A 27,288-nucleotide genomic window follows, 5' to 3' on the forward strand; every position below is an offset into this window, starting at 1 on the left:
TGCGCTATTTTATAAGGGCAGGAACATTATACCATGTAAAACACAAGGTATTATTCAGCCTTTAAAGAGTAGTTGTCTTAAAATTTGATGTCTCACTCGAAGACGGCACTGCTGACAATGTAGTACTCCCTCAGCACTGCGCTAATCCTGAATATTTACCAAACATATTGCTGTCAGAAGTTTGATAGTAGTTCACTGGGATTTCAGAAAATGGTGGGGGTTCCAAGGGTTTAGTAGCACTGCAGAGGGGGATTGAGGGCTTGGCAGAACAGGGGTTTGCAATGTGGGGTTGGGCTGATGACGAAGCTTCCTGGGGTCTGGAAGTACCGAGCCAGATGTTGAGATGTAGTAACACTAGGTGGGGTACCAGGGTATGGCAACACTGTGATGGAATCCCAGGATTTTTCCACTGTGCAATGGTTTCCTAGATTTTGGCAATATTGAGAAGGGACGTCCCAGATTCTTTCAGCATTGGCGAAGGTACTTGGATGTGGTCAAACTGGGGGGAGGCGTTCTCAGGGTTTGGCAATACGGGGTTTTCCAGTATTTGCACTCCATGCTCTTTAAAAAAAAGTGCCATGGAATCTTTTATGTCCATTTGAACAGATAGACCTTGTTTTAATGTCTCATCCAAAAAATGACATCTCTGACAATGCAACACTCTCTTAATACTGTACTAACGTTTGAATATTTACCAACCATATTGGTGATGTTGTAACTTTACCCACCATAGTCAGTGATCTGTGTTCTGAGATCTTCAAGAGTCTTAAATATAGTTTCTTCCAGCTGTGCAGCATATTACACCTGGATTGTTATAAACTTCAAGAATCTTTCAACTGAATCCCCAATTCTTAACACATATCTAATGTGCTGGCCAATGTGAGAAAGACCAGAAGTGCAATAATTGAATTTGAATTCAGTTTGTTTTACTTCTCATTTAGTCTTGTCATTAGATTTTCTGGTGATCAGCGGAATAAATTTATCATAAAAGGTTGACTAAAGAACTCAGATTTCCTCAGCCAGCATTTCTAAATTTGGCAATAGGCTCTGATTCGCATGAATCAAATCAGCTGATGAACTCTAAGCAGCCTAAGATTGTGCCACTTTAAGGTGACCTTTTTGTTCATTATTGCCATGGAATGTTAATCCCTTCTCTGCACAGTTGCTGCAACATAATTGAGATCTTTTCTCCACTAAGATTCAGCATTGTACTGTTCAATAAACTTAGGGGAATCAAAACATTCAGTTGGGTTTGATGATGAAATAGAAGCTTGTGCTGATTCAGCTTGAATATCACGTTCAACTCTGTCTAAACAAGTAATGATGGCAGCTTCCTCAGACATAGACGATGAACCATTATTTACTATCAAAAACCATCTATATTGCTCTTCTTTGTCATTTTCTTTTTCTTAATGTACTTTGCAGTTGCAGGTAGTTGGGGCTGAAGCATGTTTTCAGTTCAGCTAGAATGCAGGGGTAAAATTAATTTCTTAATAATTTAACAACTCATGTTCTTCATGTCCAACCATGGTAGCAGCCATGATTGATTTATTCAGTTGGTGTGACTTATGCCATTTGACTCATTAACTTCTTTTATACCATTATTGAATCTTCCAAGCGTGTGAAAGAGAAACATGTTATTTTAATCTTCTATGTTATATCTGCAATTTTTTTTATCATATCAGGACAAATGCTACTGTCATTTGTCACTTGCATGTATGAAACAATGAAAGTCCAATACTTTTCATATCTGCCATATGTTCATGTATTCTGCTGCATGCTCACATTGGCCCGGAATTTGCGGTCAGCGGCGAAGCAAAGACGTTCGCTGCTGGCCCCGATGTAAGCTTTGCATAAGGATCTCGCAATCCCTGTGTCGAGAGGTTTGGGTTTTCCAACGTTCAATTCAAGTCAATGGAGTATAGTGGGGATCCCCTAGTGCGATGCTGCTGTGACATCAACAAGCTGACTAAGCAGCCAATCAAAAGGCAGAATTCTCAGCGACTGCGAACAAGTGGGTAAGCTCTTAAAATTCTAACTTTTCGAAAATGTTAGAGAGAGTAAAACAAAAGTGGGGCTCTCACATGGGGAAAAGGCAAACCTGAAATAAAGGTAAACAAACTTTAAAAAAATTAATTTAAAAACAATTCTTAAATTAAGTTTTTGTTAAAATAGATAAATTTCACACTGCACAAAATTAAAATTAGCTTTTCAGGCCCATTACCTTTGTTTAGCAGTCAATACGCTGTTAAAACCCCAGTTACACCTAATCCCTTTGGGTCTAACTTTTAGTGGGGAATTTAACAGTGGTATTACTGCGGAGGAGCCGAAGTTTTTGTCAGTTTCCCTGATTTGAGAGATTTCACTGATTGCCGGCTCTGGCAGGGGGCATAGCACAGCCTGTGTCGGAGCAGTGAATGACAGACCGCAACTTCAGGATTTCTGCATGTGTTGCGCATGCGCCAAATCCCGAAGTTGCGGTCAGTTTCAAAGGCAGAATGACAGCGAACGCTGCCAGTTTGCCATCATCCTGACTGCAAATTATGGGCCAATATTTTTGGGAGGCTACAACATCCAGCCTGAAATGATTCCTAATTTACGTACCTACGGCAACAGAGTAACAAGTCTGACCACAATGAAAACCATACAAAATTGAAGTAAAGTTCTTTTTTCTCCAATAATCATTTCTACTTTTCTGTTGTTCTTGAAACATCAGCAAAAACATATATTTCAGTTATCTGTTGCGGGGTCACAAAGCACGAGAACCTTGTTGCAAAACCTGTCAGTGAGTGTGGGTGCAGTGCTTGCTGTAAATGATTAGCCAAACTCACATGATGAGAAGGCAAATTAAGATTAAAGTTCACAGTCTGTAAACACAGATTCCTGTAAAACCTCTGGATCCACACCTCCCATCAAATCTTGCAACCAAGGCAGAGGCAATGCAATGCAGCAGTGAAACCCGTCTTTTTCCTGCCCCCTCCCCAGAACTCATAAGGTAAAGTGCATTTCACAAAATCACAAGATAATTACAGATGAGGAAGGCCATTTGGCTCATTTTAATTCATTCATCCAGAAAAATCTAAAGTCCTCTCATTGTAGCATCCAATTGTTTCTTAAATAATTCCAAGGTTTTTGCCTCCACTAGCCTATCTGGAAGTCTATTCCAAATGTTAATCGCTCTTTGTGTGAAGAACATCCTGATATCAGTCCTAAACTTACCTTTTATAAGTTTGAACTCATGTCCCCTTGTCCTACTCTCACTATTTAATTTAAAATACTATTCTGGATTTACTTTTTCCATTCCCTTAACTATCTTATACTTCTCTATAAGATCAGATGTCAAATGCTTCCTTTCTAGGCTGAAAACCTGAAGTTTCTCCAAACTTTCCTCATAGTTCAGAGCTTTGACAATCGGGATCAGTCTCATGGCATATCTCTGAACTGCCTCCAGCGCTTGAAAGTTATGATGAACCTGTATAAAACACTGGTTCGGCCTCAGCTGGAGTATTGTGTCCAATTCTGGGCACCGCACTTTAGGAAGGATGTGAAGGCCTTAGAGAGGGCGCAGAAAAGATTTACAAGAATGGTTCCAGGGATGAAGGACTTCAGTTACGTGGATAGACTGGAGAAGCTGGGGTTGTTCTCCTTAGAGCAGAGAAGGTTGAGAGGAGATTTGATCGAGGTGTTCAAAATCATGAGGGGTCTGGACAGAGTAGATCAAGAGAAACTGGAGCCAGAGGACACAGATTTAAGGTGACTGGCAGAAGGACCAAAGGCAACATGAGGAAAAACTTTTTTATGCAGTGAGTGGTTAGAATCTGGAATGCACTGCCTGAGAGGGTGGTGGAGGTAGACTCAATTGTGGCTTTCAAAAGGGAGTTGGATAAGTACCTGAAACAAAACATTTTGCAGGGCTACGGGGAAAGGGCGGGGGAGTGGGACTAGCTGAAGTGCTCTTGCAGAGAGCTAGCATGGGCTCGACGAGCCAAATGGCCTCCTTCTGTGCTGTAACCATTCTGTGTTTCTATTCTACGAATGTCTGCCTTGTGTCTCAGTGACCAGAACCGGAGGCAGTATTCAAGATGCTATCTGACCAAAGCATTGTACAGTTTGATCAAAACTTCCTTTGACTTGTATTCTACTGATTCAGCTACAGAGTTATCATTCTATTTGCTTTGTTAATTGCTGCTCTATATTGGTTGGATATGTTTAGTATTGAGTTTACTAAGGCCCCTAGGTCTCTTTCCGCTTTATCCATAGCGATTGCAACACCATCCACATGTGTCACCTAATTTTCCTTCCTGCGTGCAGTACTTTGCTCCTGTCCACATTAAATCTGATCTGCCACTGTTCTGCTCACAGGGATATTTTGTCCAACACATTCTGAAATTTCGGAGTTCCCTATTCTGATTGCACTGTCCTGATTGCACTGTCCCGCCTAGTTTGGCATCAACCAAGAACTTGCATTTATATAGTGCCTTCTCATATCCTGAAAATGCCCCCTCATATCCTGAAAATGCCCCAACAGGCTTCAGGGCCAATGAATTAATGTTGTAGTGTAGTCAGTTTTTAAGTGAGCAAATGCAGCAGCCAATTTACACACAGCAATGTCCAACAAACAGCAAATGAGATGCATGGTCAATTGATTTATATTTTGCAAGTGTTGGTTGAAGCAGAATTGTTGGTGCTTTTCATGGCATCTTTTACGTCTACGTGAGCAGGTAGACCGGGCCTTAGTTTAACATTCAGAAGTGAGTGTGTTACCAACTAACGTTTGGGCTAAATTTAGCTATTGACAGTACACAGGAAATTCCTCTCAGGAATAAAACATTCTCTGTGATACACTGCTTCGTCCCCTATTTCCGGGGAGGAGGGGTGCTTCCGCACCTGAATGTTGTTTCCCTTTAAGTGCAGAATCCCTGGAAAGTTTTCTTCTTTTTTCCTAAAATGCAAGTCTGCATTAATGAGTAACAATTAGAATATTTTACACCCCCCCCCCCCCCACCCTGTTCTCTTCAGTAATGTCAGCACTGGAAAAGTGCCAAGCTGAATATAGCTGAATTATTGGAACAAACCTTCTCTTCCAAGTCAGTGGCATCGTTGACTTTACTCAGGGCACTTTCCACTCGCACCAGACGGCTTGATAGGCACAGCAGCAAGTTCATGACCTTGTCCAAATCCTCAATGAAGGTCTTGTATTTCTGGATTTCATTAGGTTTGCAGACATCATTGACCCAGGCCTCGATGTCTTCACCCAGCGTACTATTCATTTTGATATCTTCATTTAGGCCAGCTTTAGCTTCCTGAAGCTTCTGAAGCTTACACTTAATTGTGTTAATTAACTCCTTCTGGAAATTAAAGCAAAATAACCATCAGCTCCTTAACACACACATTGGCTGGAATTTTGCCGACCTCGGTGAGTCCGGTGTGGGCGGTCGGTGTGGCAGGTCGCGGCCCCGCTGCTGTCTCCATCCCGCTGCTGAAAAAGACTTTCCCTTAATAGGGCCTATTAAGCCCACCCAGCGCATTATCTGGCCAAATTAAATGGAGTGAGTCTGGTGACATCATTCAAGATGCGTTTTCAGCTTGGATCTTTAAAGGGACCGTGGCCACATTACATTTGACGTTTAATCTAACATAGTGCTGTCAGTGCACTACAGCATTGGAGTGCTGCAAACACTGACAATGATTGCACAGCAGCAGAGGGCTGCACCCAGGTTCTCCGATGACACACTCCATATGCTTATGGAGGGAGTCAGAGCATGCAGGGAGGTCCTCTTCCCTTCTGATGGGTGGAAGACACCTCCCAGGAGACCAAGACAGCCTGGTTGCAGATTGCAGAGGAGGCCACAAGCCGGGATGTGTTCAGGAGGACCTGGGTGCAGTGCCGCAAACGTTTCAATGATCTCATTAGATCAGGAAACGTTAGTACAAAGCCACACTCAACTGCATCCTGCTGTGCCTCTCATCACATCCCCATCACTCTGCCTTCCCTACCCTACTCCTGCACATCCTTACTCACACCAACATACCTTGCACCTCCACCCATCCCTCTCTCTCCAACTACATTATTACATCCCCATCTCACTAGCCACCCCTCAAACTCACCCTCATCCTAGTGCAATCATACCAACTAACAACACACAAGGGTAGCCAGTTGGGTGTTTTATCCAATGTTTATGTAAAGTTTCTGTTAAGGTAGTGTCAAACATAAAAATCTTTATTTTCAACACTTTCCAGTCTTGGACAGATTTGTGTGCCCCTTTGGAAGTGGCTTAGTGAGTTGCAGTGAATGGTGAGACATAACGGTACCCCCTGCAATGGTGATGAGTGTGAAAAGAATGGCTTGGGCATTGTAGGGATGCTATATGGTGTTGGTATGGGGTGGTGCCAACCTGATGCATCATGTGGCAGCCAGGGTGTACAGTGTCAAGTTAACTAAATCTGGCTATGATGAGGCCATCCCTGGCCTCCCGGGCAACAATGTGCTCGGGTGCTGATGCCCTCTGTCCTGTGCAGCATCAGGTGATTGCGGAGAAGTTTGGTGTTGTTGTTGGTACTGCTGGTGTGCCTGGTGCTGCTGGTGTTGGGGCTCATTGTGGTCCGATTCTGAGGATCAAGGTGAGCCAGTATAAATGGCACCCATGTTGATGGAATAGATGGCAGGTGAACTGGAGATGACAGAAACATTCTGTCAATGGTGAGAGAGTTCTTCCAATGAGGTGAGACTGGATGGAGACTTTGCTGGAAAGACTTGCAGCCTGCAGAATCTGTGCTGGAAATGGACTGAGCAACAGCTTCTGCCTGAGGAAAGTGAGCATCTGTCAGGTGGGAGCTTTTACTGAACATTTGATGCTGTCAAGCAATCAGTTGGAGCAATGGCCACAGAACTCCCGCCTCAGGTTGACAGACGTGGTTCCCGAGCTGCGTGAATCCCGTGGCCATGCAGGGAAATTTAAAATATAGGGGGGAAAAGGCTCTTAAGTGCCTGTAAACTACCTGATAGTGATTTCAATTGGGTCGCCCGCCGCTGCTGGTCGGGTCGGCTCAGCGATGACAGACGTGCCTGGGAGAAAGGCGCGTGGGGGCAGGATGACAGCAGTTTCCCGACCTACTGTCAAAAATAACAACTTTCCCACCCAACCCGCCACCGATCGCGTCCGCTACCACCCCGGAAAATTCCGGCTATGCTCTTTAAACACATTAGCAGTTTTATGTCTGCCTGAGAGTCGGCAGGCCCAATTTTAACTCGGGGCATAAGAGCGACATGGGGGGGCCAAGGCGGGCGGCGAACCGTGCGATTCCCGCCGTGTGAGGCCCAGGAGATTTTAACTCCCAGGCCTCATTTAAATGATCAAACTCTGACTCCTGCCTGAACCCGGCAGTTAAAATGACAGAGGGTGGGAATGCATCAGGAACGCAGCAGGAAGCACTCGGCCACCATTTCAACCACCCGCCTGCCCTGTTCCTGTCGGGTGGGCAGGGTTAAAATTGGGCCTTTTAAAGCACATCCCTGCAAGAGGCAATAATATTGGGTGAAGATGTCCTCTCTGTGTTATGTGTAACGCAATCATGAACCCACTTATAAAGAACAGATTTATGATTTTATTATACAAAGGATATCTTCTCTCACTGTTTGCAGCACACATTCAGGAGTGTGCTCATACTGCCCAATATTGAATTATACACATAGAAATACATAGGAATTGCAAGACAAAAAAAGACTACTATCGATTTAGTTCGCCTTCTACCAAACTGGAAGTCGCATGATACAATAATAATGGAATTGTTGGCTAATCATAGAAATCAATCTCTATTAATTAGTCTACAACAGACCCAGACATGACGCAAGGAAAAGCCCAGTGGAGGAGAGCTTTGGGAACCATAGATCCAAAGTCAGCTTTTTCCTCCCACGCTTGCTACTCTCGCCACATATCATGTCTCAAATTACTCATATACTGTAATAGCAGAAAATTTTATTTTCTGAAAGAAATCTAATTTTACATTGAATGAATCAATGCTAACTGCTTCCACTATCTCGCTAGGGAGTCTGTTCCATAGATTGTTCCATACGTAGAAGGCACAACATAGAAACAGGTTATTCGGCCCAGCCAGTCCATGTCGCTGTTTACCTTCCGTGTGAGCAAATAGTTTTAATCAAAAATACCTACACTGTACCCATGTTCTTTCAACTCCCCTTCCTTCATCCACCTATCCCATCTGATCTTGAATAGTTTGCGCCTCAGCCACTAACTCTGGAACTGACCTCCTGGACGCTGCTGCTGGCAACCCGGGAGAAAAGTGCTTTGTGCAGTCCGCACCTGCACGATTTGACTGTCTCTATAGCCTGTATTCTGAATTCCCGTCCCACACCTTTCTACCGGCCTCCCTGGCACTGTCCACCTCCAGCATCAGCCATTCCCTGCTGGAATTTCCTCACTGCTGGTCCTGCCCCACGTCAGTAAATTCGCCGAAAATGCAGCTTGCCGCACTCTGGTGAAGTCACTGTGGCGGAGCGGGACCAACCGTGAGGAAATTCTCTGTGCCTGTGCAGCCTGCTTTGATTTCTTTCTGATTGAGGGAATTCATTTTCAGAGCAATGGAGGAACTCTCATCTCTTGTGTAACCAGCTTGCGAGTGATAACTGATAGAAACTGTGCAATCCAGTATTGAGAGTATTTTGTTAGTATAGTGTATTGAGCAGTGGTGCATGTTGTTTTAAAAAAAAAAAGTACTCATGCATTATTAAATGCCTCAATGTTCATCAATGTGCAGGAGCTGTTTGGTGCATTTACTACTTTATACAGTCTGGAGTTCCAGTTTATTGCTTAATTGAGATTAGAAACTTCAGTGCTCGATTCCTTCTCGTTTCTTGTGATGAGAATTGCTGGGCCACCAGAGAGGTTGGTGTTCTATAATTAACTTGTTTTAAACTTTGGAAAACCAGGATTTAAGAAATGTCTACGGGTTACTAAAGTAGATTAGGTCTCTTGAGATCTGACATCTGTTAAGTGCTACAAGCCAAATAAGTTACTATCTTGGTATAATCCCAGCACTGATGAATGCACGGCACTTTATTTAGAATCTCCAACCCTGATAGACATGTATGAGAAATCTATAATCTTTTGAGTTGGAGGTCAAACTTTGAGGCAACATTGGGAAAATGTGCAATACTGTGGTGTTGCTGACCATGAGTATTATACATGCTTGTAGTAGTGGCATACATGAACTACTGTGAGGTAATGTTCCAAAGCAGGAAAAACACGTCGCAGTTGGCCTTTTTCTTTGTTATGCTGAAAATTCCTTGAGCGCTGAAAATCCAGTGCTGTCTAGAAATAAACTAGACCTATTGCCAAAGCTACAGTAAATGAGGAAGTTGTCGGGATACTGGATGAGATAAAAATATATAAAGAGGAGGTACTAGAAAGGCTGGAAGCACTTACAGTAGATAAGTCACCCAGTCCTGATGGGATTATTCTAGGTTGCTGAGGGAAGTAACAGCAGAAATTGTGGCGGTGCTGACCACAATCTTCCAATCCTCCTTAGATACAGGGGTGGTACCAGAGGCCTGGAGGATTGCAAATGTTATACCCTTGTTCAAAAAAGGATCCAAGCAGAGGACATATAATTTGGCCAGAAAAAGCAGCAAACCTGCGGATTGGGAGCAGTTTAGAATTCAGCAAAGGAGGACAAAGGGATTAATTAAGAGGGGGAAAATAGATTATGAGAGTAAGCTTTCAGGGAACATAAAAACTGACTGTAAAAGCTTCTATAGATATGTGAAGAGAAAAAGATTGGTGAAGTCAAGCTTAGGTCCCTTGCAGTCAGAATCAGGGAAATTTATAATGGGGAACAAAGAAATGGCTGACCAATTAAATACATACTTTGGTTCTGTCTTCACAAAGGAGGACACAAATAACCTCCCAGAGATGTCGGGGAACATAGCGTCTAATTGCTGGTCATCTTCTAAAATTCTACAGACTGTGGCACAGTTCCCATGGATTGGAGGGTAGCTAATGTAACCCCACTATTTAAAAAAGGTGGTAGAGAGAAAACGGGGAATTATAGACTAGTAAGCCTGACATCGGTAGTAGGGAAAATGCTAGAGTCCATTATAAAAGATGTAATAGCAGAGCACTTGGAAAACAGTGACAGGATCGGACAAAGTGAACATGGATTTACAAAAAGGTAAATCGTGCTTGACTAATCTACTGGAATTTTTTGAGGATGTAACTGGTAGAATAGATAAGGGAGAACCAGTGCATGTGGTGTATTTGGACTTTCAGAAGGCTTTCGATAAGGTCCCGCATAAGAGATTAGCGTGCAAAGTTAAAGCACATGGGATTGGGGGTAAGGTACTGACTTGGATAGAGAACTGGTTGGCAGACAGGAAGCAAAGGGTTGGAATAAACAGGTCTTTTTCCGAGTGGCAGGCAGTGACTAGTGGGGTACCGCAGGGATCGGTGCTAGGACCCCAGCTATTCACAATATATATTAATGATCTAGATGAGGGAACTAGATGTAATATCTCCAAGTTTGCAGACGACACAAAGCTGGGTGGGCGTGTGTGCTGCGAGGAGGATGCCAAGAAACTCCAGTATGATTTGGACAGGTTGGGTGATTGGGAGATGCATGGCAGATGCAGTATAATGTGGATAAATGCGAGGTTATCAACTTTGGTGGTGAAAACAGGAAGGCAGATTATTATCTGAATGGCAATAGATTGGGAGAAGGGGCAGTGCAACGAGACCGGGGTGTCCTTGTGCACCAGTCGCTGAAGGTAAGCATGCAGGTGCAGCAGGCGGTTAAGAAGGCAAATGGTATGTTGGCCTTCATAGCGAGAGGATTCGAGTACAGGAGCAAGGATGTCTTGCTGCAGTTGTACAGGGCCTTGGTGATACCACACCTTGAGTATTGTGTGCAGTTTTGGTCGCCTTATCTGAGGAAGGATGTTCTTGCCATGGAGGGAGTGCAGCAAAGATTCACCAGACTGATACCTGGGATGGCAGGAATGACGTATGAGGAGAGATTCGGTTGATTGGGCTTATATTCGCTGGAGTTTAGAAGAATGAGAGGGAATCTCATTGAAACTTATAAAATGCTAACAGGACTAGACAGACTAGATGCAGGAAGGATGTTCCCAATGGTGGGGGAGTCCAGAACCAGGGGTCATAGTCTAAAGATAAGGGGTAAGCCATTTAGGACAGAGATGAGGAGGAATTTCCCAGAGTGGTGAACCTGTGGAATTCTCTACCACAAAAGGCAGTTGAGGCCAATTCATTAAATATATTCAAGAAGGAGTTAGATATATTTCTTAAGGTTAAACGGATCAAGGGATATGGGGAGAAAGCAGGGACAGGGTACTGAATTTGGATGATCAGCCATGATCTCATTAAATGGCGGAGCAGGCGCGAGGGGCCGAATGGGCTACTCCTGCTCCTATCTTCTATGTTTCTATGAAATATCATGAACAAACTTAAAATAATTTTTTTTAAAGTTTTTTTTTAATTGTAATTTTTATCATAATGGAGGAATTTGACACTCCACAAATATAAAAATTGGTTTTGCAGGGCCAGAACATTTGTTTACCAGGCAATACGCTGTTAAAACCCCAGTTATACTTATTCCAACAAGATTTAACATTTAATAGGGTATATAACAGCGATATTACCGTGGCAAAGCCCAAATTTTCATCAGTTCCACTGATTTCACTGATTGCTGGCTATGCGGTGGGGTGGGGGGGAAGGGGTGGGGGGGAAGGGGCGGGGGGTGGGGGGGAAGGGGCGGGGGGTGGGGTGTTTCTATAACGCAGCCAGTGTCGGAGCAGTGAATGACTGACCGACTTCTGTTTTTCAATGCGCATGCGCTAAATCCTGAAGTTGCGGTCAGTTTCAGAGGAATATTACCCATCGCAAATTCGGGGCCAGAGAGTTGTGGTGAATGACTGTTTCTTGGACTGGAGGGAGGTATACAGTTGGTGTTCCCCAGGGTTCAGTACTTGGACCACTGCTGTTTTTGATATACATTAATGACTTGGACTTAGGGTTACAGGATACAATTTCAAAATTTGCAAATGACAAAACTTGGAAGTGTAAACAGTGAGGAAGATAGTAATAGACTTCAAGAGGGCAAAGGCAGGCTGGTGGAATGAATGAATACATACAGATTAAATTCAATGCAGGAAAGTGTGAGATGATACATTTTGGTAGGAAGAATGAGGAGAGACAATACAAGCTAAATGGAACAATTTTAAAGGGGGTGCAAGAACAGGGAGACCTGGGGGTGTTTGTGCACAAATCTTTGAAGGTGGCAGGACAGGTTAACAAAGCAGTTAATAAAGTATATGGGATCCTGGGCTTTATAAATAGAGTACAAAAGCCAGGAATTTGTGCTAATCCTGTATAAAACACTAGTTCGGCCTCAGCTAGAGTATTGTGTCCAATTCTTGGCTCCACACTTTAGGAAGGATGTGAAAGGCTTTGGAGAGGGTATAGAAGAGATTTACTAGAATGGTACCAGGGATGAGGGATTACAGTTAAGTGGATAGACTGGAGAAGCTGGGGTTGTTCTCCTTGGAGCAGAGAAGGCTAAGAGGAGATTTGATCGAGGAGTTTAAAATCATGAAGGGTTTAGATAAAAAAGAGCAATTGTTTCCAATGGCTGAAGGGTTGATACCAGAGGACACAGATTTAAGGTGATTGGCAACTGAACCAGAGGCAACATGAGGAAAAACCTTTATGAGAAAAGAAACAACGGGAAATGTCATGTGGTCAAATGTCACATGATTAAGCCTCCAGGAATATGTCCAACCAGAGTTGGCAATGCTATAACTTAGGGTTGTATCAATAGCACCCCCTTGTGGTCTGAATTGAATAGACACGTGCTTTTCCATACTTTCTGAAGGCAGACTGAGAAATACCTGGTAAGACAAGGCCAGGGACGGATTGTTAAGCTGCTTCATTTCACAAATGGCCAGTGATCATACAAAGTCACAGACAAAGAAAATTCCCCTTCACTCAATCTCACTTCTCTCCTCGCAAAATGGGAAAAATAATCCTGTTCCTTTCAGGGGCAGACTCACTTATTTTTTTTTCTCTAGGTAAATATCAACTGCAAAGCCTAACTTCCTGAATTGTTGACTTTGCAGTTCAGGGCCAAGAATGTGCCTGACAGTCCTATGTTCAAAACGCAACTACATAAGATTACTTAGGATATACGGCACAGAAACAGGCCATTCGGCCCAACCGTTTAGGCTCCACACGAGCCTCCTCCCGTCTTTCCTCATCTAAATCTATCACCATAACCCTCTATTCCCTTCTCCCTCATATGCTTGTCTATCCTCCCCTTAAATCCATCTATACTATTTGCTTCAACCACTCCCTGTGGTAGCGAGTTCCATATTCTCACCACTCTTTGGGTAAAGAAGTTTCTTCTGAATTCCCTATTGGATTTCTTGGTGACTATCTTATATTGATGGCCTCTAGTTATGCTCTTCCCCACAAGTGGAAACATTCTCTCTGTATCCACACTATCAAAATTTTTCATAATTTTAAAGACCTCTATTAGGTCACCCCACAGCCTTCGTTTTTCAAGAAAAAAGAGACCCAGCCTGTTCTTCCCGATATGTATACCCTCGCATTTCTGGTATCATAATTGTAAATCTCTCTGCACCCTCTCCAGTGCCTCTATATCCTTTTTATATATGGCGACCAGAACTGTACGCAGTACTCCAAGTGTGGTCTAACCAAGGTTCGATACAGGTTTAGCATAACTTCCCTACTTTCAATTCTATCCCTCTAGAAATAAACTCTAGTGCTTGACTTGCTTTTTTTATGGCCTTGCTAACCTGCATTGCAACTTTTAGTGATTTGTGTATTTGTACTCCTAGATCCCTTTGTTCCTCTACCCCACCTAGACTCGCACCCTCCAAGTGATAAGTGACCTCCCTATTCTTCCTACCAAAATGTAATACCTCACGTTTATCTGTGTTGAACTTCATTTGCCAATTATTTGCCCATTCTGCAAGTTTATTAATGTCCTCATGTAATTTGTTGCAGTCCTCCTCAGTATTGACTATCCACCCGAATTTGGTGTCATCCACAAATTTAGAAATTGTGTTTTTGATTCCAAAGTCTAAATCGTTAATGTAAATTGTGAACAGCAGTGGTCCCAGCACTGATCCTTGTGGAACACCACTACCCACCTTCTGCCACTGTGAATAGCTACCCTTTACCCCTACTCTCTGCTTTCTGTCCTGCAGCCAGCCAGCAATCCATTCTGCTACTTGTCCCCTGACCCCGCATTCTCTGACCTTGTTCATCAGCCTATTATGGGGTACCTTATCGAAGGCCTTTTGAAATCGAGATAAATTACATCTACTGCATTACCATTGTCTACTCTCTCTGTTACCTCTTCAAAAAATTCAATAAGGTTGGTCAAGCAAGACTTTCCCTTTTGAAATCCATGTTGGCTATTCATTATTGAGCCAGAAATTCGGGTCCCCATGGGTGAGTACGCGTTGTGTACTCACGCGTAGGGCCAACGAAAGTGCCGGTTTCATGCATGCACTGCGCATGCGCTGGAAACCGGAACTTTCGTTCCCTTGAAGGAAGGGGTTCACAGATCAAGGCCTGCTTTTAACAAGGTAAGTGGTGAATTAAGTAAAATTAAAACATTTTTTCCACAGGTTTATTATTTTTAAATACTTTAAAGAAAGGTAAGTTTATTTTTAGCCCCATTAAAAACTGTAATTATTTTTTTCAAAAATTTAAATTATTGTTTAAAATAGTTATTTTATGTCATTTATCGTTATTTTAAAAATGTGATGTTTTAAAAAAAATGTATTTGAAGTTTTAGTTATGTTTTGGGGCCGATCTCTATTCATAGATTTGACAGGTCTTCCTGTCAAATCTATGAATAGAGATTCCCTGCTATGATTGGCTCTCCATGGCCCACATGATCCCAGGGGACGCTTTGAACTAACTGCGCCCCTGGGATATGCAAGCACTGCGCGCTGGCAGCTGGAGGAGGCCCAGGATTGGAATCCCACGCAGGCCACAGCACAATGGCAGACGCGCTAGGTAAGTGCAGGTCGGGGGCTTGCACCCGCGGGAAGCCTCCGACCCGAATTTCTGGCCCATTATATTTTTGATTTCTAGATGTTCTTCTATTTTCTCCTTTAGTAGGGATTCCATTATTTTTCCTACCACCGATGCTAAGCTGGTCTATAATTCTCTGGACATGTTCTATCTCCCTTCTTAAATATCGGTATTACATTAGCTATCTGCCAGTCCTCTAGCACTATACCTTTTTCTAACGAATTATTAAATATGTGTAGTAATGCCTCTGCTATCTCTTCCCTAGATTCTTTTAAAATGCATGGATGCAATCCATCCGGACCAGGGGTTTCATCCTCTTTGAGTTTGATTAATTTATTTAATATATCCACTTTTTATTTTAAATGCACTTATCGCATTACTAATTTCATCATCCAATGTCACGTCCACCTGTTCTATCTCCCTGGTAAATACCGAAACAAAATAATTATTTAATATTTCTGCTATCTCTCTATCGTTACCTATGGTATTGTCCTGACTATCCCAACCTTCCTTTTTTTATTGATGTGCCTATAAAATATTTTACTATTTTGTTTTATGTTCCTTGATAATTTAATTTCATAGTTCCTCTTTGCCTCCCTAATTGTTTTTTTTTACTTCTCTCCTAATCTTTGTGTATTCTCTCTTATCATGCACTCCCCTGCTGTCTGTGTACTTAATGTATGCCTCGTTCCTTACCCTCAATTGTTCCCTTATGGCTTTATTAATCCATGGAGTCTCATTATTGTTTAGTTTGTTCTTTTCTTTTAGTGGAATATATTTTTCCTGCACTCTGTTGAACATCATTTTAAATGTTTCCCATTGCTGTTCTACATCATTGTTTGCCAATATTGTTGCCCATTTTTGTTTCACAAGTTCTATTCTCAGCCCCTCAAAATCAGCTTTTCTCCAATCTATTAACCTGGTTTTTGTCATACTTATGTCCTTCTCAATTATCATCTTAAAGCGTATTATATTATGGTCACTATTGCCTATATGTTTCCCTACCTTTACTTCTCTTATCTGCTCTGGTTCATTCCCCATTACTAGATCCAACAGCGAATCCTCCCTTGTTGAGCTTTTTACATATTGGGTTAGAAAGGAATCCTGTACACATTGTAGGAACTCCATTCCCTTATCCCCTTTACCTACCTCTTCTGTCCAATTAATATCACAACAATGGGTTTCCCTTCTAATTTCTGTTAATTCTGACCCCAGGAAGCAGGTGGTGTCTTTGCCATCTTCTCATGCAGGGATTCTTCAGCATCCCTGTCAACCAAACCAACTGCCCACTCTACCAGAAGTATATTCTCCACAAACACCTCAGGCCGTGGCCACATGAACAGAATTGTCCTCCTACAATGGTGGGAATACTTGTTAGCCATCTGGGATGAGATAACTAATTACTTAATGTCCCCGGTCATCCTGGTAATTGGACTATTAGAAAATAAATTAGAAATGAGAAAAAACTCAAAAAATAATAAATGTGACAATACCACGTCCCTGAAAGGGAGTAACAATGTGAAGATGTCCTCTGTGTGCAACAACATTTTAAGCCCATTTATAAAGAACACATTTATGATTTTGTTGCACAGAAGACATCTCTCTCACTGTTTATAGCATATTGTTGCAAGAGGCAGTAATACTGTTGCCTGAAAGAGGGCAGTAATATTGTATGCATTAGAATGTACCAACGTATCTCCCACTAGTAGGCCATTACACAGAAGCAGGGCATTGAAAGATTACCACCCGCTGAAAGGGCATTAGCCACTGTTGTGAAAATTCTTCTTAAGCACAGATGTGGGTAGTACATTTTCTTTAAAGCCATGGATTACAAAAAATAGCATGTTATATTGGAGATGGCAATAGTTAAAGTGCATTGAGCATATATGATACTGGAATACAGTGTAGAAAATGGGTTAACCAGTGCATGTAGAACCCCCAGCTGGCAGCTCACCCCCAAAGCTGGCTTTAGAGGAACTGAGCTGTACTGGGATCTTATCATTAAACAACAACAATGTGTATTTATATAGCGCCTTTAACGTAGTAAAATGTCTCAAGGTGCTGCACAGGAATATTTTAAGACAAAAAAAAAATTGACACCAATCCACATAAGGAGAAATTAGGGCAGATGACCAAAAGCTTGGTCAAAGAGGTAGGTTTTAAGGAGCGTCTTAAAGAAGGAAAGAGAGGTGGAGAGGTTTAGGCAGGGAATTTCAGAGCTTAGGACCTAGGCAACAGAAGGCACGGCCACCAAAGGTTGAGCGATTATAATCAGGGGTGCTCAAGAGGGCAGAATTAGAGGAGCGCAGATACCTCGAGGGGTTGTGGAGCTGAAGGAGATTACAGAGATAGGGAGGGGCGAGGCCATGGAGGGATTTGAAAACAAGGATGAGAATTTTGTAATTGAGGCGCTGCTTTACCAGGAGCCGATGTAGGTCAGTGAGCACAGGGGAGATGGGCGAACGGGACTTGGTGCGAGTTAGGACACGGGCAGCAGAGTTTTGGAATACTCACCTTCTTCTCTGTGACATCACTTGGAAACTCCGTTTCACTTTTGACGCTTTTTTGTGTCTGATTAATTTTGATTGGTATTTCAGATTGGGAATCTGCTTTTGGTGAGGATGTGAATTGAGTATCTTGCTTGTCTCTAATGAAAAGAAATGGAAAACAGAACAGAGATTACGTTTCCAGCGGGTTGTATTAACACTGCGGAATATCACAGCATCAACAAGACCAGCACTATTCCATTCATTCTTAATATGTGATTCTACCACTAGCAAACTACCATTTAAAATATATCAGTTGGAAAATAAGGGACTGGGTGATGCAGTGACTTAGCACAATACAACTCTGGGACCTGGGTTCAAATCCTGCTCAAACTGTGGCAACCATATATCCTCCCTCAGGGGACACAAGAGTCTCAGATTAAATAAATCTGAGGTAGTCCCAACCTAGTGTTTAATAGGTACGAGTCCACAGCATAAAACTGTTGGTGAGTCACCACAAATTCACAAAAAGAAATGCCACAGGCTGCATGTGGCCTGCCTGCTGGCCCATTCGCTCCCCAGTCAGCCCCTCGCTCCCCAGGACCTATAGCACTTAACCTGTGCTGCATATCATATCCCTGGATCCCCGACAGTGGACCCCTGCCGTTTGATTATAACAGCCGACTGCCCGGCCATTTTGGTCAGGAAGTCGGAAAGTGGAACGCTAATGAGCCCCGGCTTTTAAAATCGGCCGAGCCTCCCTGCTGCTGCTCAACCGGCCGTTCGCTTTGCTGCATCCCCATCTGGGAATTAAAATTGAGCCTGTAGTGTGAAATTGTAACATCACGTTAGTGCAGAGGGATGTACTCTTCTGGGGCTAAGGGCAAGGCACATTGCTGGGGTGGTGTTGAGAGTTTTACACTTTAGCCATTTTGCACTATATCTGACCTGAGAATGCTCTTTGATGACAACTGGTGCTAGAAAATGAAAAGCTGAAATCCTGTATCTTGACATTGAACTATACAAGCTCAAGAGTATATGGGAGGATATAACACTTTTTTATACAGTGCTCTGGTCTGACCACACCTTGACCTTTATATCCCTGTGACATAAAGGTGACATTCAAGCCCTGGAGATGATGCAGAAAAGAGTAAAGAGGCTGATCTCTAGCATCAGAGAACTGCATTATTACACAAAGATAAGTGCTACAAATTTAGAGTCTGGGTACAGCAGTGCCAGTCACCTCCATAAGTGGTCTGAATGTTCTATGTCCAGGAGTATGCCCAATATCTAATTTTATGATAGCAGATGTAACAGTAGGACCCCCTTGTGATTTGAACTGGATATCGTGTCTTTCACATGTGCTCTCACATGAACTTCTCCAATTTCAGAAGCCAGATTGAGAAACACTATAGCGAGACAAGGCCTGATGTGAATTGTTAAACTGCATTATGTTACAGACAGCAAGTGAATGTACAATGTGACAATTATAAACAAACCTAACTTTCTTCGCTCATTTTCACTTCTCCCTTCAAAAATTGAGAGAAAAATAAATAAACCGAGCTAATTCAGCCTGGAAAGGAAGCAACTTTGAGGGAACCTTGTAGGGGTATTTAAATAGTAAACAGGATGGGAAAGGTAGATCCAGAACACCACTTCAAGTTAAACCATGATAATAGGTCAGGGGGCTCAAGTGCTAGCTGGTAAAAGACAAATTTAGGACTAAGAAAAGGAAGCTCTTTTTTGCACAAAGATTGATCAATACAAGGAAGGGACTTCTGGGTAGGATAGTGGAGGCAAAAATCCTGGAATCATTTAACAAACAAATGTTGTGCTGAGGGATGAGTTATTTCTGGATGGATGAGATTAGATGAGCTAAATGGCCTTCCTCATCGGCATCTATCCTGCGAGTAGCCAAAAAATTCACTAAAGAATGATATATTTAAAATAGGATTGTCTGCTGGGGTGATCAGCAGACTGCAGCTGCATGTTTATGCCCACTTGTTGCAGCCTATTGCCTCGGCAGCATATCAGAGAGTGATACAATCAACCAGGTCAATGTCACATCTGTCTCTTCATTCACAGTGGAGCAAATTAAAGGAACACGGGGGAATTGCTGATGGATCCAAAAATCAATGGTATCTGACAGTTTTATATTAAATTCTTGACGTTAAATAAATCAGAATGTTTGTTATTACTCCTTGCTGTGCACCATTGTGTGAGTAGCATTTTTGCCACGTCTTTCCTCAAATGTATGTGATGCTATATGCCAAGTAGCACACAATATCACTGCTGGCTCCCCTCACCCCCACCACTGGGTCAGCCTGTTGCAGCAGCTGGTCTTTAGAGCAGTTGGGGCACCAAAGTACTATTTTTTCCAGTTGTTCCCTGGCTCACAATACATATTTCACTGTCACATTCGTAGTATTCAGAAAACAAAGTTCAGTGTAGAAGAGACAGTGTGAGGTTTTCTGTATGGCCCGGGGACTAATCAATAATCATTATGCATTTGAACAATTTCAATAGAATTTTTAACACTGGAACAAAAAAGGTGTTACCAGTATGAAAATTACTTAAAAATATAGCAGTACGCTTTTGCCAGGTGTTTACCAATTTCCATATCATACAAATATAAACTGCTGCTATTGGATGTCAGTGGTCATCCCAACTAGCCATTCTTATTCTGAACCCATTTTGTAATGCATCAATACATGTACCCACTGTGCCACTATGCCCCATGTATAGTTAGCCTCTTTCCTGCCCCCTGATCTTGATCTCACCCATGGCACTGTGAAGAGGTATCCAGTGGCACTTGACTATTTCCCCACAGAAAGGAAGTAAAAAAATTGGAAGGAGAATCATTCTTGCAAAGTTCAATGCAGCATCTCAGAATAAAATTAACAACTAAAACCTCTTTTCTGACTACATCAAGTATGATGGAATGTGTTCCAAAATCATTATTAACAGATTTTGAGACCTTAAAGATGTCACTTTGCTCATGTCACTTGTCAATTATCCTTCCACACTATTATTTATTGGCACAGTACCTGCGAACAATCCAGCAGAGTTTTGGTGTACTTTGTCTACTTACTTGTTCTCAGTTTCTGTCTTCATTGTCTGACTGTATATTTGCTTTATCCTCTGACAAGCCTCAAGCAGCAAGGTATCCTCTTGAAACAACCCTTCCACAAGATCCATTATAGTTTTCCTTGTGGGGCTGGGATCCAGGACATCTGCTAGCGATTGATCCTCATCTATAATCTCCTTCATAAGCTCCTCCATTCTTAGGTCTTCAGGAGACTTTGTCTTCCCCCTCAGGTGGACAGAGGTGGTCCCTGGGTCCGTTGAAAGCTGCTGAGATGTTTCTCTTCTGTTATCTTGGTGGTCTTTTACTGGCAACGTCTTACTGTTCTCACTTTTGCCCTCAACAGTCTTTGCAACTTGTGCCATGGAGGTTGGCACGGGCGTTTCAATACTGGTGTCTGAACAGTTTGGTGAAGAAGCCAATTCTATTGGCAGGTACCTGTTATGACGTTCCTCACTGTTTTCTGTGGGATTTATCTGAGCAAAGTCCCTTGTTGGCAGTGAATTCTTTCTACTAAAAAAGAAAAACATGGAGTCATATCTAATAGCTGTAGTTAAGAAGACATTTGAAAAGCATCTCAGATTCATAATAGGGGAGTGAACCTCCAGTTGGATTAGGAACCCCCTCCTCTCTACCAGCCACCCCCACCACCCAGTGTTTGCATCTCATTTTAAGCCACTATCTATAATTGGGAAAGAAAGGAAAAATGTACCAGGAGCAGCAGCAGCGGAGGTGAGCCCGGTATAAAAACCGGCGCCAAGGCAGAGGCATACCAAATCAACAGCAGAGGAGAGAGGTAAAAAGTAATCCAAGTGTGACGTCACCAGGGAGCAGGTAAGTGATTGGTTGGTGAGTATTTCTCTCTTTTCAATACAAGCTTGAATTCTGTGGTGTTACATTTCTGTGGTGTAGTGGGGACAGTTGGTAAATAAAGCGCCCTAGAGTATACCTGTAACTGGGGTATTGAATAAATTTTTTAATTAATTAAAGGAGTAAGTCATGGGAGGAGAGCTCAGACCCGTGTTCTGCTCCTCTTGCTCCATGTGGGAAATCAGGGAAGCTGCCAGTGTCCCTGACGACCATGTGTGCGGGAAATGCATCCAGCTGCAGCTACTTGCAGACCACATTGCGGCGCTCGAGCTGCAGGTGGATGAATTTTGGAGCATGCGCGATGCTGAGAGGCTCGTGGATAGCACGTTTAGCGAGTTGTTCACGCCTCAGGGCAGGGCAGCACAGGGGGTGACCATCAGGCGGAGCAACAAAGGCAGGCAGGTAGTGCAGGGAACCCCTGCGGGCATCCCCCTTTCAAACAAGTATACCGCTTTGGATACTGTTGAGGGGGATGACTCACCAGGGGAAGGCAGCAGCAGCCAACTTCCTGGCACTGGGGGTGCTCCTGCTGCCCAGGAAGGGGGGAAAAAGAGTGGGAGAGCAATAGTGGTAGGGGATTCTATAGTAAGGGGAACAGATAGGCGTTTCTGTGGCCGTAGACGTGAATCCAGGATGGTTTGTTGCCTCCCTGGTGCCAGGGTCAAGGATGTCACTGAGCGGCTGCAGGGCATTCTGGAGGGGGAGGGTGAACAGCCAATGGTCGTGGTCCACATTGGTACCAACGACATAGGTAAAAAGAGGGATGAGGTCCTGCATCAAGAATTTAGGGAGCTAGGTAACAGATTAAAGAGCAGGACCTCAAAGGTTGTAATCTCTGGATTACTCCCAGTGCCACGTGCTAGTAAGTATAGGAATGGGAGGATAGAGCAGATGAATGCGTGGCTAAAGAGTTGGTGTAGGGGGGAGGGTTTTACTTTCCTGGATCACTGGGCCTGCTTCTGGGAAAGGTGGGACTTGTACAAGTCGGACGGGTTGCACCTGAACCAGAGCGGGACAAATATCCTTGCGGGGAGGTTTGCTAGCACTGTTGGGGGGGGTTTAAACTAACTTGGCAGGGGGATGGGATACAGAGGGGAGCTGAAATAGGGGGGGGATGTGCTGCCAATTATAGAGAAAAAAACAAGTCAGCTTGGTAGACAGGGCAAATATATAAGGGCAAGGCTGGATGGCATCTATTTTAATGCAAGGAGTCTTGCGAATAAGGTGGATGAACTGAAGGTGTTGATAAACACATGGGAGTATGATATTGTTGCTATCACGGAGACATGGTTGAGGGAAGGGCAAAACTGGCAGCTCAATATTCCGGGGTACAGAATCTTCAGGCGAGACAGAGGGGGAGGTATAAGAGGAGGGGGTGTCGCAATATTAATTAAGGAGTCAATTACTGCAGTAAGGAGGGATGATATATTAGCAGGGTCCTCTAATGAGGCCATATGGGTGGAGCTTAAAAACAAAAAGGGGGCAAGCACTTTGTTGGGAGTGTACTATAGGCCTCCAAACAGTCAGGGGGAGATAGAGGAACAGATATGTAGGCAAATCTCAGAGAAATGTGCAAATAATAGGGTAATAATAATGGGGGATTTCAACTTCCCCAATATTAACTGGGATAGTCAGAGTGTGAAAGGCTCAGAGGGTGTAGAATTCTTAAAGTGCATCCAGGAGAGCTTTTTGAGCCAGCATGTAGAAAGTCCTACAAGAGAGGGGGCGGTACTGGACCTAATTCTAGGGAATGTGGCCGGCCAAGTGGAAAAAGTGCTAGTAGGTGAGCACTTTGGTGATAGTGACCATAATATGGTAAGATTTAAGGTGGCCATGGAAAAGGACAGGGATGGGCCGGAAATAAAGGTTCTAAATTGGGGGAAGGCCGATTTTAATAGGATAAGGCAGGATCTGGCCAAAATGGACTGGGATCAGCTACTTGTAGGAAAATCCGCATCGGAGCAATGGGAGGCTTTCAGAAGGGAGATTGAGATCATACAATGGCAACATGTTCCCGTAAAGGTCAAGGGTGGTTCCAAAAACCACAGGGAACCTTGGATGACAGGGGATATACGAGAATGGATTAGGAAAAAAAGGAGGGCTTTTGGTAGATACAAAAGGCTAAAGACGGAGGAAGCCCTAGAGGAGTACAAAAAGTGCAGGGGGATACTTAAAAAAGAAATTAGGAGATCAAGGAGGGGCCATGAAATAACACTGGCAAGCAAAATAAAGGAAAATCCGAAGATGTTTTATAAGTATATTAAGGGTAAGAGGATAACTAGGGAAAAAATAGGGCCCATTAGGGACAAAAGTGGCAATCTGTGTGTGGAGCCGGAAGATGTAGGAGGGGTTCTAAATGAATTTTTTGCATCTGTTTTCACTATGGAGAAGGACGATGTAGACATAGAAATAGGGCGGGGGGACTGTGATATGCTCGAACATATTAACATCGAGCGGGAGGAGGTATTGGCGGTTTTAGCTGGCCTAAAAATGGATAAATCCCCAGGCCCGGATGAAATGTATCCCAGGCTGCTGTGTGAGGCAAAGGAGGAGATTGCGGGGGCTCTAACACATATATTCAGGACCTCTCTGGCCACAGGGGATGTGCCAGAGGACTGGAGAACCGCTAATGTAGTACCATTATTCAAGAAGGGTAGTAGGGAAAAACCGGGGAACTACAGGCCAGTGAGCCTAACATCAGTGGTAGGAAAATTATTGGAAAAAATCCTGAGGGACAAAATTTGTCTCCACTTGGAGAGGCAAGGATTAATCAGGGATAGTCAACATGGCTTTGTCAAGGGAAGATCATGTCTGACTAATTTGATTGAATTTTTTGAGGGGGTGACTAGGTGTGTGGATGAGGGTAACGCAGTGGATGTGGTATACATGGATTTCAGTAAGGCCTTCGATAAAGTCCCGCACAGGAGACTGGTCAAGAAGGTAAGAGCCCATGGAATCCAGGGTGCCTTGGCACATTGGATACAAAACTGGCTTAGTGGCAGAAGGCAGAGGGTGATGGTCGAAGGTTGTTTTTGTGACTGGAAGCCTGTGGCCAGTGGGGTACCACAGGGATCGGTGCTGGGTCCCTTGCTGTTTGTGGTCTACATTAATGACTTGGATATGAATGTAAAGGGTATGATCAGTAAGTTCGCGGATGATACAAAAATTGGTAGGGTGGTAAATAGCGAGGAGGGTAGCCTCAGTCTGCAGGACGATATAGATGGGTTGGTCAGATGGGCGGAACAGTGGCAAATGGAATTTAACCCGGAAAAGTGCGAGGTGATGCACTTTGGGGGGACTAACAAGGCAAAGGAATACACAATGAATGGAAAGACCCTAGGCAAGACGGAGGGTCAGAGGGATCTGGGTGTGCAAGTACACAGATCCCTGAAGGCGGCGGAACAGGTGGATAAGGTGGTAAAAAAGGCATATGGGATACTTGCCTTCATTAGCCGAGGCATTGAATATAAGAGCAAGGAGGTTATGATGGAGCTGTATAAAACACTGGTTAGGCCACAGCTGGAATATTGTGTGCAGTTCTGGTCGCCACACTACAGGAAGGATGTGATCGCGTTAGAGAGGGTGCAGAGGAGGTTCACCAGGATGTTACCAGGGCTGGAGCGCTTCAGCTATGAAGAGAGACTGGGCAGGTTGGGTTTGTTTTCCTTGGAGCGGAGGAGGCTGAGGGGGGACATGATTGAGGTGTACAAAATTATGAGGGGCATAGATAGGATGGATGCTGAGGAGCTTTTTCCCTTAGTAGAGGGGTCAATAACTAGGGGGCATAGATTCAAGGTAAAGGGCGGGAGGTTTAGAGGGGATTTGAGAAAGAACTTTTTCACCCAGAGGGTGGTTGGAGTCTGGAACTCACTGCCTGAAAGGGTTGTGGAGGCAGAAACCCTCACAACATTTAAGAAGCATTTGGATGTGCACTTGAAATGCCATAGCATACAAGGCTACGGGCCAAATGCTGGAATATGGGATTAGATTAGACAGGGCTTGATGGCCGGCGCGGACACGATGGGCCGAAGGGCCTCTATCCGTGCTGTATTACTCTATGACTCTATGACAGGTATTTTCCAACATTATCCTTGCATTTCTCCTGGTGAGTCAATAAAGGACTGGTATTGATGAGAACAGTTGACAAATCCCTGGGACAACAGACTCCTATCAAGCAGGATTAGTGCATAAAAAATAAGAGAAAGTATTTAATATATTCAGAGAGCATTATAGGCTTGTACAGAAATGTAAATTGTTTCATAATTTTTATCTTATATCATCTCAAATAACAGAGACATTCCTCACAAATTGTACCTCAGATTGAGAAGGGGAAAAATTGGGTCGCACCCTCTTTGGGGCACTAACTTTGCCGGGGCGCTACCTGAAAAAGTTAGCAACCCCGCGCCCAAAATTGAATGGTAGCGCCCCAAACAGGAGGCACAGCGCCACGGGGTGCTTCCGGCTAGCGCTGCTGCTAACCTCCTACTGAATTTCGCAGGAGGAGTTAGCGGCGCCGCGCCCAGGCACTTTGCGTCCCATTACTGTCCCCTCAGGGCGCTAACGGGAGGCGTAAAGCAACCAAATTCTGCCCCCACCCCCCATAGTACCAAAATGAGGTGGAGGAACAGAGGGACCTCGGGGTACAGATGTACAAATCACTAAAAGTAGTGACACAGGTTAATAAGGCCATAAAAATCCAAACTGGAGGGATGGAATTGAAAAGCAAAGAAGTTATGTTAAACTTGTATAGAACCTCGGTTAGACCACACCTGGAATATTGCGACCAGTTCTGGTCTCCATTTTATAAAAAAGATATAGAGGCACTGGAGAAGGTACAAAAAAGGTTTACTAGAATGATACCAGAACTGAAAAGTTATACCTGTCAGGTAGAACAAAGACTGAGTGTAGTGATCAATAGCATGTCATTCTATAGTGGACACTAGGTGGAGCTGTGTAGAGCTGTATATAGCTGTATGTTTAAGACTACATTACCCATGAGGCACTAGGCTACCCAGAAGGCAACAGTCAAGATGGCAGCCTGCACACAGGAGCACACATGGAAGCCTCTACAGATACTGTACCTAGAGAATGTGTACTGAATAAATAACTAGCTAGACGCTAGCTGTGTTCATAATAAGAATGTCTAGTTATTAATGAACATAACATGGTACCAGGGTGGTGAAAATCTGCTGAAAATTGTGAAAAGCGACATGGAGAATTTGAAGCCACCAGGAGGTTTGAATCTTGAGGGAAATGTCGACTACAATTGGCGGATTTTTAAACAACAATTCGAACTCTACATTGCAGCCATCGGATTCGGTACGAAGCCAGACGCAAGGAAGATAGCGTTGCTGCTTACGGTTGCAGGCCCACAGGCGATAGAGGTATTTAATACATTTGTATTTAATCCAGCGGAGAACAGAGAAAAATTAGAAGATGTGCTAAAAAAAATTGATGCACATTGCTCTCCCAAAAAGAATGAGACGTATGAAAGATACATCTTCCGTTCTCGGACACAGCAACAAAATGAGACTTTTGTTAGCTTTATAACTGATCTGAAACTGAAAGCACAGACATGTAATTTCTCTGAGCTCAAAGCATCCATGATTCGTGACCAGATTGTGTTTGGTATTCATGATAAAAAAAGTCAGGGAACGTCAGTTGAGAGAAACCGAACTAAATTTGGAAAATGCAGTGAAAATATGCAAAGCCAGCGAGCTAGCTCGAAATCACGCGAAGACTTTCAGTG

The 27,288-nt window shown here is 43.5% G+C and overlaps 1 protein-coding gene across 1 annotated transcript in view; it reads right to left on the reverse strand.

Annotated features, from left to right (window-relative positions):
* shroom1 (shroom family member 1) overlaps positions 1–27,288 on the reverse strand; it is a 69,670-nt gene that overhangs the window by 3,606 nt on the left and 38,776 nt on the right. Inside the window, exons 4-6 of the mRNA XM_085995753.1 lie at positions 20,676–21,182; positions 17,613–17,745; positions 5,076–5,348 (exon numbers count right to left, since the gene is read on the reverse strand). Of these exons, the coding sequence (XP_085851879.1) occupies positions 5,076–5,348; positions 17,613–17,745; positions 20,676–21,182 (913 nt within the window). The remainder of the gene's footprint in view (positions 1–5,075; positions 5,349–17,612; positions 17,746–20,675; positions 21,183–27,288) is intronic.

This window comes from Somniosus microcephalus, chromosome 8 (assembly GCF_052327205.1).
Source record: "Somniosus microcephalus isolate GS21.2 chromosome 8, FLI_Smic_1.0, whole genome shotgun sequence".
In the NCBI taxonomy this organism is placed as follows: Eukaryota; Metazoa; Chordata; class Chondrichthyes; order Squaliformes; family Somniosidae; genus Somniosus; species Somniosus microcephalus.